Source organism: Artemia franciscana, chromosome 15 (genome assembly GCF_032884065.1).
Source record: "Artemia franciscana chromosome 15, ASM3288406v1, whole genome shotgun sequence".
In the NCBI taxonomy this organism is placed as follows: Eukaryota; Metazoa; Arthropoda; class Branchiopoda; order Anostraca; family Artemiidae; genus Artemia; species Artemia franciscana.
The window spans coordinates 18445796-18461506 of record NC_088877.1 but is presented as its reverse complement, the minus strand read 5'-3'; the positions used below and the strand labels follow the sequence as shown (position 1 = coordinate 18461506).

Below are 15711 nucleotides of genomic sequence, written 5' to 3'. Positions count from 1 at the left end.
TTTAGTTTTTTATTGGTTTTTACCTTTATAGTTTTTTTAGTTTTTTAGCTTTTTTATTTTTTTTATTAGTTTTTAGTTTTTTTTGTAGTTTTTGCCTTTTTTTAGTTTTTTCAGTTTTGACGTCACCTAATCCAGTTTTTTCAGGTGACGTCACCTGACACATCCATCCACACATCCATCCATCCATCCATCCACAGACAACTTATTTTTATATATATAGATATATATATATATATATATATATATATATATACTAGCTGTTGGGGTGGCGCTTCGCGCCACCCCAACACCTAGTTGGTGGGGGCGCTTCGCGCCCCCCCAAGTCCCCCCGCGCGCGTAAGTCGTTACGCGCCATATTAGTTACGCGCCACTGTAGTTGTGTCCCTATGTCCCACCTGTGAATATAGATAGATATATATATATATATATATATATATATATATATATATATATATATATGTTTTTAACTACGTAAAACTTGCGAATATACAACATTCTTTGCTGTCCCATTGTCTGTGCATATAAATAGATTGTCAGGTTTACCAACTCTTGAACATGCAACATAATAATTGCCCATGGGAAAACAATCCGTATTCATATCTATACCGCATTTTTCTAACGATTGCCCTTGAGCTTTGTTGATGGTGATTGCTAATCGAACATTCCCTGTGTCCCCGTCGTCATTTATATATCCCCCTGTGCCCCCGGCGTCCCCGTTGTAGTTGTGTCCCGGTCGTCATTTGTGTCCCGGTATCCCAGTCTGTAATTTCTCTTTGAGTGTCCCGGTCGTCATTTATATAGATATATAGATACAGTTTCATTTCAGTTTTTTTTTCTTTTTTAGTTTTTTCTTTTCTTAGTTTTTTTCTTTTTTAGTTTTTCTTTTTTAAGTTTCTTCTTTTTATTGATTTGTTTTCTTCAATTTGTCAATGTTCATTCTAACATTGACACTTGGAAAAATCTTTACGTGCTAACCAAGCTAAAGCTCCAAGAATTTACAATAAACCTCAAATTTTGGGTATCTGTTTTAAGGTTTTCGAATTACCTTAATCTTTTGTCAAAATATATTGAAATATTTGTACAATTCCCAGTTTTTTTTAGTTTTTTCTTTTTTTAGTTGTTTACCTTTTTTTAGTTTTTTTTCTTTTTAGTTTTTTACCTTTTTACCTTTTTATTTTTTTATTTTTTTTACATTTTTTCTTTTTAAGTTTTTTCTTTTTTTAATTTTTTTTATTTTTTAGTTTTTTTTTAGTTTTTTCTTTTTAGTTTTTTTTTCAGTTTTTTACCATTTTTCTTTTTTCACTTTTCTTTTTCTTCTTTATTTTTCAGACGTCATATGCAAACCCTCAATACAAAAATACATACAACTTATTTTTATATATAGATAAGATATAATCTGGCGAAACAGACATAGTGTAACAGACATAAAAGACAGATAACTTATTTTTATATATATAGATTTTTATATATATAGATACAGTTTCTTCTTTAGTTTTTTTTCTTTTTTAGTTTTTTCTTTTTTTTAGTTACTTCTTTTTATTGATTTGTTTTCTTCAATTTGTCAATGTTCATTCTAACATTGACACTTGGAAAAATCTTTACGTGCCAAGCATACCAAAGCTCCAACAATTTATATTAAACCTCAAGTTTGGGGTATCTGTTTTAAGGTTTTCGAATTACTTTAATCTATTGTCAAAATATATTGAAATATTTGTGCAATTCCCAGTTTTTTTTTAGTTTTTTCTTTTTTTAGTTTTTTAGCTTTTTTTAGTTTTTTTTTAGTTTTTTATCTTTTTTATTTTTTTACGTTTTTTCTTTTTAGGTTTCTTCTTTTTTCAATTTTTTTAATTTTTAATTTTTTTTTTAGTTTTTTCTTTTTAGTTTTTTTTTAGTTTTTTACCAATTTTCTTTTTTTCGAATTAATTTAATCTATTGTCAAAATATTTCGAAATATTTATGCAATTTCCAGTTTTTACATTCTAGTTTGTTTTCTTTTATATATATAGAAGATATAATCTGGCGTAACGGACAGACAACTTATTTTTATATATATAGATAATGTATAAATATATACTATTGACGATATGGAATATATATATATATATATATATATATATATATATATATATATATATATATATATATATATATATATATATATATATATTTATATATATTTATATATATATATATATATATATTAATATATATTTATATATATATATATATATATATATATATATATATATATATATATATATATATATATATATATATATATATATATATATATATATATACGTTTTTATGTATTTCTCTGTCATTTTGAAGTTTACCTGTGAATGGATTTTTGAAATAAATTCAAAGGAATTCGGTTCAAATGGCATACCTGCTAAAATTGGATGTCGTAATTCAAGTATCCTGGTAAGTGGAGATTGTGTATGCATATTTTCAATTTTGTCAGAACCAAATTTTATTCCTCAATTTCGTTGCTCGATGTCAACTGTAGTGTATTTAGATTTCGGTGCAATAACAGTCACGGTTTCACATTTTGCTATTCATCGGTCCATAGATATCACTAAAAACGTTTTTTTTACTGAAAGTAGGGAGCAACAATAAAACTTAACACCGAACAAAATTTGTTGTGTATTTGGGGGGGGGGCTTTCCCCTCTTTAACCCCTCTCTTCCCGCTAAAGTCTTTTAGTACTTTTAAAAAGTTTTTAATTCTAATTAGACGGCCCTTGTGTTTCAGGAATCAATCTTAAAGAAAGGGGTAAAATGTGAAACTTAAGTTTAGAGCAGGGGACAGTCGCCCTCATATACGGAATAATTTCAGATCATTTTATGTTTTAATGTTGCTCCTTATTTTCATTAGAGAAAACTTGTTTTCTTATTTAGTTTCTAATCGGTTTTCAAATAATCCCAGGGAATCCACGTCCCCCTCCATGGAAAATACGTCCCTCCTCCATACAAAAAATTGCTCCATTCCTAAGTTCCCCCATATAAAATCATCTCCCCAGGAGATCACCCTAGAGCAAATCCGTCCTCACTGCTTATTCCCCCTAGAAAATTTCTTGCCGACAATTCTGCCTGAAAAATACTCTTAGCATATTTTCATTTGAAAAAAAGGCTGGTTTTTCTTTTAATTTCTGATCTTATCTCAGATCTCGGCGAAATTCTCCCTGGTGTGGAAAATTTTTAATCCCCGCATGTAAAATGGGTCGCAAATGAGAAAGTAAGAGAAATGAAACGAATTCTGTATTCGAAGTCTGGTAAATCCCCCCCGGTAAAATTTCTCCTGGAAATTTCACCTTTGGAAACTTCTATTTCAATGTCAAAGTTTCCAAGTAGAAAATCTGTCCCCAGAAAATCCCCCCTGAAAAATATGTGTATACTTTCCAATAACAGATACTATATGTAAACAATGGGCAAATTTCATAACTTGCGGTCAAGACCGTATCCATAACTAATCTTGAAGCGGGGGTACAAAAGCATTTTTTTTTCTGGAGGGTTTCACCAAAAAAAACTTTATAAAACTCATCAAAAATTTGTTTATGTTCAATTTTGTTATGTTTTTCACGAGTCGGACAAACATTCCGGGATGGGGTCAAACCCCTCCCCATCCCCCTCTGGATACAGCTTTGCTTGCGAACCTTTCTATGGGGGCTGTGGGGGTCATGTCATCCCCAAAGACATAATTATTGTAAAGTTCAACTATTCTGAACAAAATGATTATCTCAAAATTTTGATGGGACGACTTTGGGGAAAAAAGAGCTCGGGAGGGATGCTAATTGCCCTCTAATTTTTTTGGTCACTTAAAAAGAGTCTGTTAATTGTGTCTAAATGAGCTCTCTCCAAATTTCTTAGGACCATTGGTTCGATACTATCCCCCATGGAAAGAACAATGAAAAAATGAAAAAAATAAACACGCATCAATGATTTTCTCCTGGCAAAAAATATAAAATTGCATATTTTTTTAGATGGGAGCGTGAAAACCTTATAGTAGGTTCTTTGATGCGCTTCATCTGATGGTGCAATTTTTAGTGGGATTCCTTGACTTTTGGGGGATGTTTCCCTCCCTTTTCAAAAAGCAGGCAAATTTTATGAGACTCGTAGCTTTTGATGGGTAACATTAAACTTAATGAATCTTATATGTTTGGAATAGCATAAACAGTAAGTTCTTTTATGTGTCTATTGTTATGAAAATTCTATTTTCTTAGAGTTTCGGTTACTGTTGGGCCAGTTGCTCCTTACTTACAGTTTGTTATCACGAACTGTTTGATTTTTTACCGTACAAAAATTGTCATTATGAAGAAGCAGAAAAAGACACAAAAAGTAGATACACACACAGTTGAACACAAAGGAACACATTCTTCCCTGTCTGTGTAGTTTGCGGAAGAGAAAGCGGTACTTGTCTATTATATAAGACACACTTGAGAAGCGAAGTTTGATTAATGCCATTAAAAAAAAATGATGAAAATAGAATACCATATTAGCAAAATTGTGAAAACTACAACTTGGAAATATTCTCCCAAAACGCAGAAATGTCCTCAAGAAACGCATTAAGTATGAATGTAGATGATGGCGGGATGTACCTTGGTGCTGTTTGTTCCTCCACTCTGCGGAGGAAATCCGAATTGAAACATCAATTTGCTATCCTACTATGGGATAGCATTCTCCTAGTAAGTGAACATTGGGTTCAATAAGAACTTTAGCTTAATTAATTTAAGCCAATGTAAAGGATTTAAGGTTGGCTGCAAGTATATCAAGAGCCAGGGTCGAGTCCCGAAAGAAAGTTCTTCCTTCCTCCAGTCTACTGCTCATTTCCATTGATATCTTTTTTTTAATCAATACAAATAAAAGTGGGATGACACTGGATGTTAGAATCAGAGCTGTTCTGAACTGCTGCAATTTTTATTTTAAAGCGAAATTTAAACATTGTAGAGGCAATAGAGATGATAATACTGCAGGTTTACTACATTACAGTGGCGCTTTCTTTTTGTAAACAAGGATTCATCTATTTCCACTATATGACCAATTCCTTCAATTTTCCCACAGTTTTTCTGCTGCAAAGAAAACACGCACACTTCATATTAATTTGAACATCCGTGGTGAGACACTATAGTCTATCACTAGTCAAAACAAACTATCCGGTGTCTTCAAGAATTACATTAATAATTAATTAAAACGAACTATGTCAGGAATCTCGTTAATAATGAGTTTTTCTTTGTCTTTGAGGCGGTCAGCCGGCGCCGAAGCTTCCAGTTTAATAATTCACGAACGATCTTCACAATTTTGCTAATAAAGTATTCTATTTTCATCATATTTTATTGTCACCAAACTTCACTTCTCGAGTGTGTTTTATATGAGAGACAAATACGCAGAAGGCAAGTTAAGTGGAAACTATGAATCGTGTCAATATACAAAATTCCATTTGGGCTTATATCCAAAGCTGACTGACGGACAGGCCGCTGGTACTTCGCTTTCTGTCATGTATTTTTACGGTGCTCGCAGAGCCAGTTCTGATGCTTCTATAAACTATGTGTGGGCTCCGAGAGCTAGGGTTTTCGTTCCCAGAACCAATTTCAGGGCTCCAAGAGCCATATCGAGCACGAGTTTGAAACTCTGGGCTTAGACAGCCATTATTTGTTTTCTTGTTGTTTTATTATCACTATCATTCTCACTTGAGCGTATTCTGTGACACGAGTGAACCTTAAATTGCCTTCCACACCTCTTACGATCATAATCTTCATAAACTAAACTGTCCAACAATCCAATCACTATCTCACAATCACTCATTATTTTATTTGGCCTTAATCAAAGCGAATGCAAACATGCAATCCCAAGCGAATGCAATCCATAATGTGTTTTTGAACTTGATTATCAAACACCGATATATTTAATGCCTTCAGACTGTAGCAATAAGAAGTAAAGCATTTTCAAATTAGTTTGCTCAAATTAAAGTATTGAACCTAAAATTATGAAAATCAAATACAAATTTATCGTGCTGGCCGTTATTAAGAAAAACTGTAAGTGTTGAACGTTACTGAGTAACATCAACTGGTGTTGTTTTTGGTCAATTGAGGTGATTGCACGCGTTTATCTCAGTTTAACTTGACTCGGAGCAAAGGCGCTCCTTTTGGAGTAGAAATATGTTTCCGATATTGAAGATAACGACATTTCGATAAATTTAGGGCCCAATCACGGTGTTTGACCTAGATGCCACACGTAGATAAATCCAGTCCTGCTTGGGTGTTTATAACACCTTTATTTCATTTTACTATAGCCAAACCTAGGTTCTTTGTGCACTTTTATTTCAGATTAAATGAGTCATCAAAAATATCTACGACTATCATGCTAGCCTTGGCAAAAAAAAAAAACGGTAAAAAATACTACCACCAAAGTTAGCCATGCAAAAAAGAATGATTTTTCTTGCCCTTCAAAATAAGGGTGGGGGCTCAAAACCATCGGTCGATGGTTTACAACTGTGATGACTCAAATGGTGCGTTTTTCATTTTGATTCGCAGCCATTTTGAGGAGTCTGAAGATCTTTTGAAAATGTGTTTGATATTAAACCTTTACTATTAAGATAAACCTATATAAAAGTTATTATTCCTGAATCACCTTTAAATAAAAAAAAATCTCACCAGACGGTTATTTTCTATCAAAATTTGGTGCTTTATTGCAACTACTGCTGAAAACATGGTTACTATATGCAGACCTTTACAATCTGGTTCATTATGAGGCAAGATACATCTTCTAATCCCCGTTTACCCCTGTGACAGTTCCTGTGTTTCATAGGTCAGTTTTGCTAGCTCGATCCGGCTTGATCCAGCATGATTATAGAGGAGCTTGAAGATATTTTCAAAGTATGTTGCTGCAGTGAAATTTTATTTAGATAAACATTCCGGAATCACCTTTAAAGTGAACATTTTTTTCCCACCAAATAGTTTCTTTTCTTCAAATTACGGTTGTAAACTTTCGGTTACTATGGGTTGTAGTTCGCTCTTTACTAGGTTTCAGCTACTGCTGCAACTATAATTACTATATATAAACCTGTACAATCTGGTTCATTCAAGGGCGCCTGGAGAAAATTTTCCGATGGGGGGGAGGGTATCAGAATAGCAGAGATGGGTGGAGAGCATGGGAAAATATTTTAGGATATATCTTCTTAGGAATAATTTTATTCTAAATACATTTAGAAAAAATGAAATAAAAAGAGTAAATAACTTTGCATCCAAAATAAAACAAAACTCCTGGGAAAACGATCAATCCATTTAGTCTATAATATATTTAGTTATTATACAGAATCATGCATTTAATCTTAATGCATCACGTTCGAAACCTAGAGTAAAAGAAAATCAGACTCGAAACGAAATTACGAAAAGGTTTATTGTTTCCCAAGATTGTAACAAGTGTAGTAGACTTGTCTTAATGCAATTTCCTGAGCCTTAGAATAGGCAAAAGAAGTAGTAGAAATAGAAACTTAAAGACAGATTCTAAGGGAATATTTTACGCTCTGATTTCATTCCTGGAAGCTTTATTTATCTGCTCTGGATCTTGGAACAGATTTCCAAACGGCATATTGATAACAAATGAAACAACATCATTGGCTTTTTGTGCTGATTCTAGATACATAAAATTCATTCAGTTTATTGTTACCCACCAAAAGCGACAAATCTGAGAAAAGTTGCTTGATTTTAAAAAAAAAAAAAGAGGAAACACCCACCAAAAAAGCAAGCGATCTAAGGGAGAACCTAACCGTAGATGTTTTAAGCTCCATTTTTTTTTTTTTTTTTTTTTTTTTTTTTTTTTTTGATAGGTAGTGAAAAAGGTATGTCAAGTAAATTAAAAGTAAATAAAGATGAAAATAAATAAAAAATAGACAAAACAATGGCCCACTTATGAAAGTAAGATAGGAACTCCTAGCATTCAGTTCTATTGAGCCATGCCAAAATGTTGGAAAGGAATTATTGAACAATACTGATATTTTTTAACTTGATTATCGAACAGCGATATATTTAGTGCCCTCAGACTCTGTAGCTGTAAGAAGTAAAGCATTTTCAAATTAAAGTATTGAACCTAAGATTATGAAAATCAAATACAAATTTATTGTGCTGGCCGTTATTAAGAAAGACTGTAAGTGTTGAACGTTGCTGAGTATTATTGATATTTTTAGTTAATTTTGAATACCAGAACCGATATAACCGATATTTGATGGCTTTACATATCATAACTACAAAAAATTAACTTTGTCAATATGATCACTCCTGGTAATAATAATAACAACAATAATGTAATACAAAGACATTCATCTGTTATGGGAGGGAATATGATATATTTCTTATTACATTTGCTTCAAATATTGGCTCATGGGTACTCGGGCATGCTCGATTTGACAGCGTATTGTTTTTATCGGGATTGCCCCGTTTTTTAGGTTGTTTTCCTTCTTTTTTTTATAGTTATCCGAACTTTATTATGTACTAATAACTTAAGATGTTTAACTTCAAACTTGGAACTGATCAATCAACCAATCATCAATCATTTTATTAATACTAAAACACTACTACAAACGTAAAAAAGTTATTCGGTCCAAGAAGCTTTGCTTGTTATAGGCCATACAGCACATTAATAGAGAACTAAAAGAACGATAAATAATACCCTAAATCAAACAATCCATATGAAATGAAGATGAGGAAAAATAAACACTAGCATACAGTAGAAAGAAAACAACCCAGTAGTAATTGTAATAATGGAAATAAGTAGAAACCAAGAAAGTAGAGAAACACGAAAGACTAAAGTTGACATTAGAACATCAGAAAAAAGGACTTTAAAAGTTAAGAAGATTCCTGAAAACAATTTAAAAAAGAATAAGAGAGAGATGTATCAGTTAGGAAAGAATTTCAAAAAGGAGAAACAATAGGAAAGGGAAAACAGGAAAAATTAAAACAAAGAGAGAGAGAGAGAAATTACTAAACAGGAAAGACCCGACGAAATAATACCTTTGCAGAAGGAAATAGAGGGACATCCAAAGGGATGGAGTTCCATAATAGAATTGATTGATATACAGGAGACCTCTGGGCTGCTGTAGATGATCGTTTTTGTAAAATAGATCGTCGAAAAGAACTACGTAAAAAAGAAGAGCACCTACTTGAGCCTGTCCGTGAAAAAAATTGCTGCAGGGGCGGTGGAAGAGTACCTAGAAAAGCAGAATGCGCTAAAAAAAAAAGATTACTTTTACCTACAATACGATTCAGCGGAGCTATTTCAGTGTCATTATAAAGATCAGAGGAGGGTTAAAGCCGAGGGAGAAGAAAAGTAGCCTTCACTTCCCTATTTTGGGCTGTTTGAAGTGAGCAGAGAAAGAGACTTATCAATATTACCCCAGACAGAGCAGCAATAAGAAAGGTAAGAATTAATAAGTTAATTTTCGTCATTTACTTATCATTCATTACTATTAAGAACTCCGTATTTTCTTACTCCACCCACATCACACAGAAAAATGTTTGTTGAAAGCTAGAAAGGCGTCTTTCAGTCACAAATTAGAACTCATATAGCTCCTATTAAGAGTCAAAACCTGTTGGCAGGCAGCCAACCATGGGCCAACGCACATTTTTCCATGGTTTGATCCTACTCTGCTCTCTTTCCTTTTGTTTCCTCTTAATTACCACATAATCCCCGATTTTCGGAGGAGTCATGGCCCCCCTTGCAGGCACCGTGGGTTCGTTGCAAATCAAGATACTTCTTTTAATCCCCGTTAACCCATGTGATAGCTATTGTTATTCTAATACAACTTCCGACTTCTTTTAGATCAGTCTTGCGTGGTAAGAACAAAGAAGGAGGTAGGGATCTTTGTGCCTGCCCTTGTGCGTTTTGTCTTTATAGTATCCAAAAAATGTGTCTCTTTTGTTTTTGTTTAGTGGCTTTCACATCTGAGCCATCCTAGCCAAGGGGAGGGCTCGCTTCACATACACCTATGTCTTTCGGGACGGAAGTCCGAATCCTGGTATCGCCAATCCCTTTGGTTTGGGTGGGGGTCAATGTGTGACTTTAGACGCCTAGCTGCTGTGAGTCTGGGAAGGTTATGGTTAAGCGAATTTCCAAGAAATGTCTGAATTTTAGCTGTAAGTTGAGACGGAAAACCCCTGGTTCTGCTACAAGTACAAGTAAGTAAATACTGTTACCTTTCCCTCAAATTTGACCTAACTCCCCCCCCCCAACGGATTCCTGCGTATTTAAATGGTGTTAGACATACCTATGTTCTGAATTTTGCTTTGTCGTCTTAAAAACAAAGGTTATAACGTTAAGCAACATTTTGCGTATCACGTGATTTTCATTTTACTTGAATGGCACATCCAGTTTTTAGGGTACCTTTTAGGTTTTAAGATTTTTCTAATGGTAGATTCGGCTGATAGGTTTGTTTTACAGGTTTTGTCGTGACGTAGAGTACATTGACATGTTTAAGCCATTGAAAAAAGTGAGTCTTATTTTGCCTCATGCAATAAGAAGAGGGGGTCATCCCTTGGCTATTGAAGCACCAAGAACTAGGATTATGTGTGAAAAAGAAACATCTGAGACAGAAAGGTGAGTTGTCCTGCCTTTTTTCAGAGGATTAAATAAAAAAAACAAGTTATTTTTTTAACTGAAAGTAAGGAGCGACATTGACACTTAAAACGAACAGAAATTACTCGGTCTATGAAAGGGGATTTTCCTCCTCAACGCCCCGCACTTTACGCTAAAGTTTGACTCTTTCTCTTAACTCTCTCTACTTTTTAAAACAGTAAAAACTTTAGCGTAAAGAGCGGGGCGTTGAGGATGAGAAGCCCCTTTCATATACGGAATAATTTCTGTTCGTTTTAAGTTTTAATGTCGCTCCTTACTTTCAGTTAAAAAAAACTTTTTTTTTATTTAATTTCTGAACGTTTTTGGATTAATACATAATTTGATTTTGGCTCTCCGGGCATAAGTAATTAAAAAGAAATTTGTATATTATTTATTTTTTTGTCTAAATGACTTTCTCATAGTTTTAATCGGAACATTTGAGAGAGAAAAGAGCAGGGGAAGAGGCCTAGTTGCCCTCCAATTTTTTGATTACTTAAAAAGGCAACTAGAACTTATAATTTTTTACGAACGTTTTCATTAGTAAAAAAATATACGTAACTTACGAATTAACTTACGTAACGAACTTCTATATTCGTATGTTTTTTATTACGTATATGAGGGGGTTCACCCCCTCGTCAATACCTCGCTCTCTACACTAAAGCTTAAATTTTGTCCCAATTTCTTAAGAATGATTCCTGAATCAGAAAGGCCGTAGAATAAATAATTGAAATTACTAAAATACTTTAACGTAAAGAGCGGGGTATTTAGGAGGAGAAGAACCCCTCATATGCGTAATAATCTTTTTTCGTTTTAAGTTTTAATGCTGCTCCTTATTTTATGTTGAAAAACTTTTCAGATTTATTTTTTCATTGTTTTTTTTTAATAACGCTAGAAAATCCTGCGCCCCCTTCATTGAAATTCTTTTCCCCCCCATGAAAAATTCGTCCATGAAAAGATCCTCCCACTTGACCCCCCGTCAACTTCTCCCCCCCCCCCTAAACTAACAAAATCCCCCTAAAAACGTCCGTACACTTCCCAATAACCATTACTATATGTAAACACTAGTCAAATTTTGTAACTTGCAGCCCCTCCCATAGGGACTGTGGTGGAGTAATTCTTCCCCAAGGACATAGTTATTAGGTCGTTCGACTATGGTGAATAGAATGGCTATCTCAGAATTTTGATCCGGTGACTTTGGGGGAAAATGAGCGTGGGAGGGGGCCAAGGCGCCCTCCAATTTTTATTCACTTAAAAAGGCACTAGAAATTTTAATTCCGGTTAGAATGAGCCCTCTTGCAACATTCTAGGACCACTGGGTCGATACGATCATCCCTGGGAAAAAGAAAAAAAAAAAACAAACAAACAAACACGCACCCGTGATCGGTCTTCTGGTAAAAAATACAAATATCCACATTTTTTTTGTAGATATGAGCTTGAAAGTTCTACAGTGGTGTTCTCTGATACGCTGAATGTGACGGTGTGATTTTTGTCAAGATTCTATGACAATTAAGGGGTGTATCCCCCTATTTTCTTAAATGAGGCAAATTTTCTCAGGCTCGTAACTTTTGATCGGTAAGAATAAACTTGATGAAACTTATATATTTAAAATCAGCATTAAAAATTCTTTTGATGTAACTATTAGTATCAAAATTCTATCTTTGAGAGATTCGGCTACTATTGAGCCGGGTCGCTCCTTACTACAGTTCGTTACCACGAATTGTTTGATTCAGTTATGGGTTGTTGTGTGTCAGTTTGGAAAACTATTAGCTAGATGATTGATAGGTGATTTAACCTATATATTTTGCCGATAGTCGGATTCACTAGGATAAAGATTATTTCTGAGAATATAATCCTTTTTCAATTTGATAATTGTTGACAATCGACGGTATCACAAGCTTATGGAAAACGATCAAGTTCAGAATTTCTTTTTCAAAATATTTAAAAGTTAGGGCTAAAATTACGAAAAAAAAATTGCCGATTCTATATTCTTAAGGAGGGAACCTTTCTAAACAGCCAACAAATTATAAAAGTCCTGTAAATATATTAATTTTTTTTTCTGTCACAGTGCCCCGGAAGTTACTGAGATTTTGTTTTAAATTTGCAGCTAACAAATTAATCGGTCGTCAAAAGATAAATGGTTTTTCATGAACACGTATTCAAGGATTTCAGCTATGATTTCAGTTAAATGCTGGCCTGTATGGAAATAAAGGTCAAGATCAGTTCAATATGCAGCAGGGTGACTTACTGAAACTTGAATATCAACACGAATTTGCTGTTGATAAATGAAAAAAAAGGAACCTGAGCAAACAATTCTAGAAAGAAGAAGGATTAGCTTTGCCACTTCAATAGGTTTCGAGTATGTCACTAATTCAAGACCGTATCCATGGGGGGGGGGAGTAGTTGATTTGAATCCCCTCTAAAATATTTGCCTGACTCGTAAAAACGTAACAAGAACGAATTTTAAAAAGTTTTGGGCTTGATTTTTAATTTTTCTTTGTGCCATCCTTCTCCCCCCCCCCAAAAAAAAAAAAAACCTGGTTACATTCTTGTAGCCTACTGATTACGAAATACCTATTCAAGAATTTCAGTTATGATAGTATGATTGGTGTAATAGTATGATTGGTTTCTAACTAAAAGAAACTTTTTTTTCCCTCTCCCGCCCTCTTTTCTTTTAACTATTAGCAGTTAATAAAAGGGACACTTGTTATGCATCTAAATTATGGAAAAAATATTTTTGACATGTAAGGCTTCAATCCCTAACTTTTTCTGTGAGTGAAAAAAAAAAACAAAAAAAAAAAAAAAAACAGAAAAAGAGGCTACCACAGTTTAAAAAGAATACAACTTTAAATGTCTCCTTTAGAACATTGTACGATAAAAGGTATCTGGTTGGACCTGACGACATAACTTTTCAGTTTAAGATGGTGGGCCTAAAATTGAATTTTCAGTCCTGGGGAAAAAAATACAATTAACACTTAGAACACAGTACCACCGTTACTTTGTTCTATTGCCAGAACAAAGTAGAGGTGATACTTTTTTCTGGCAATAAATACAAAATTCTGTATTTCTGCAGATGGTTGATTGACAATTCAATATATTCAAATACGCTGAATCTGATGGCGTGGTTTTCATTGATGGGCAATTTTTTTTGGCTCGTAGCTTTTGATGGGCAACGTTAATAATAAAGTCTATGTATCCAGAGCCAGTATATAAATTAAAGTCTTTTTACGTATCTATTGATATCAAAATTCCGTTTTTATGGCACTTGGTATTAACCAAGTGACATATAGCAATCGCAAATTCTGTCGGTCTGTCTGTCCCGGTTTTGCTACTTTAGACACTTCCAGGTAAGCTAGGACGATGAAATTTGGCAGGCGTATTAGGGATCGGACCAGATTAAATTAGAAATAGTCGTTTTTGTGATTTGGTCATCTGGGAGGGGGTGGGGTGGGGTGAGGTGTCGGTTAATTCGGAAAAAAATAGAAAAATGAAGCATTTTTAACTTACGAACGGGTGACGGGATCTTAATGAAATTTTATTTTTGGAAGGATATCATGTCTCAGAGCTTTTATTTTAAATCACGACCAGATCCGCTGAAATTGGGGGAGTTGGGGGGACCTATAATCTTGGAAAACGCTTAGAATGGAGGGATCGGGATGAAACTTGGTGGGAAAAATAGACAGAAGTCCTAGATACGTGATTGACATAACCGGAACGGATCTGCTCTGTTTGGGGAGTTGGGTGGGGGGGGTTAATTCAGAAAATTAGAAAAAAGAGGTATTTTTAACTTACGAAGGAGTGATCGGATCTTAATGAAATTTGAAATTTGGAAGAATATCGTGTGTCAGAGCTCTTCCTTTAAAAGCTCTGACCGGATCCTGACTGGATCCGGTGACCTTGGGGGAATTGAGGGGGGACCTAAAATCTCGGAAAACGCTTAGAGTTGAGGGATCGGGATGAAACTTGGTGTGAAAAATAAGCACGAGTCCTAGATACGTGATTGATATAAACGGAGCGGATCCGCTCTCTTTGAAGGAGTTGGGGGGGGAAGAGAGTTAATTTTGAAAAGTTAGAAAAAATGAGGTATTTTTAACTTACGAAGGAGTGATCGGATCTTAATGAAATTTTGTTTTTGGAAGGATATCGTGTCTCAGAGCTCTTTTTTTAAATCCCGACCGGACCCGGTGTCATTGGGGGAGTTGGGGGGACCTAAAATCTTGGAAAACACTTCGAGTGGAGGGATCGGGAGTAAACTTGGTGGTAAAAATAATCATAAGTCTTAGATACGTGATTGAAATAAGAAAGGATCCGCTCTCGTTGGGGGAGTTGGGGGAGGAGGGTTAATTCTGAAAAATTACAAAAAATGAGGTATTTTTAACTTACGAAGGAGTGATCGGATCTTAATGAAATTTCATATTTAGAACGACCTTGAAACTCAGATCTCTTACCGGATCTAGTTTCATTAGGGGGGCGGGCGGAAATCTTGGAAAACGCTTAAAGCGGAGAGATCAGGATGAAACTTTGTGGAAAGAATAAGCACAAGTCCAAGATATGTGACTGACATAACCGGACCGGATCCGCTCTCTTTGGTGGAGTTGGGGGGGAGGGGGGGTGCAATTCGGAAAAATTAGAAAAATGAGGTATTTGTAACTTAGGGACGGTGATGAGATATTAATGAAACTTTATATCTAGAAGGATCTTGTGCTTTATCTCATTTTAAATCTCGACCAGATCCGTTGACATTGAAGGGAGTTGGAGGGGGAAACCGAAATTCTTGGAAAACGTGAAAATCGAGGTATCTTACGAATGAGTGATCGAATGTTAATGAAACTTGATATATAGAAGAATCTTATGTCTCAGATGCTCCAATTTCAATTCGAATCGAATCTGGAAACTGGAAATCTTTGATAACCCTTAGAGTGGAGAGATCGGGATGAAACTTGTTGGGAAGAATAAGCACAAGTTATAGATACGAGATTGACATAATTGGTACGGATCCGTCCTCTTTGAGGGAGCTGTGGGTTGTTAACTTGGAAAAATCTGAAAAATTGAGGTATTTTTAACTTAAGAACGGGTGACCGGGTCTTAATGAAATTTGATATTTAGAAGGA

The 15711-nt window shown here is 34.5% G+C and overlaps 1 protein-coding gene across 1 annotated transcript in view; it reads left to right on the top strand.

The window, feature by feature from the left end:
- Positions 1–5366: 5366 nt before the first annotated feature.
- LOC136036550 (proton channel OtopLc-like) overlaps positions 5367–15711 on the top strand; it is an 80398-nt gene continuing 70053 nt past the window's right edge. The window contains exons 1-2 of the mRNA XM_065718853.1: positions 5367–5616; positions 10417–10585. Coding sequence (XP_065574925.1) covers positions 5367–5616; positions 10417–10585 — 419 coding nt within the window. The remainder of the gene's footprint in view (positions 5617–10416; positions 10586–15711) is intronic.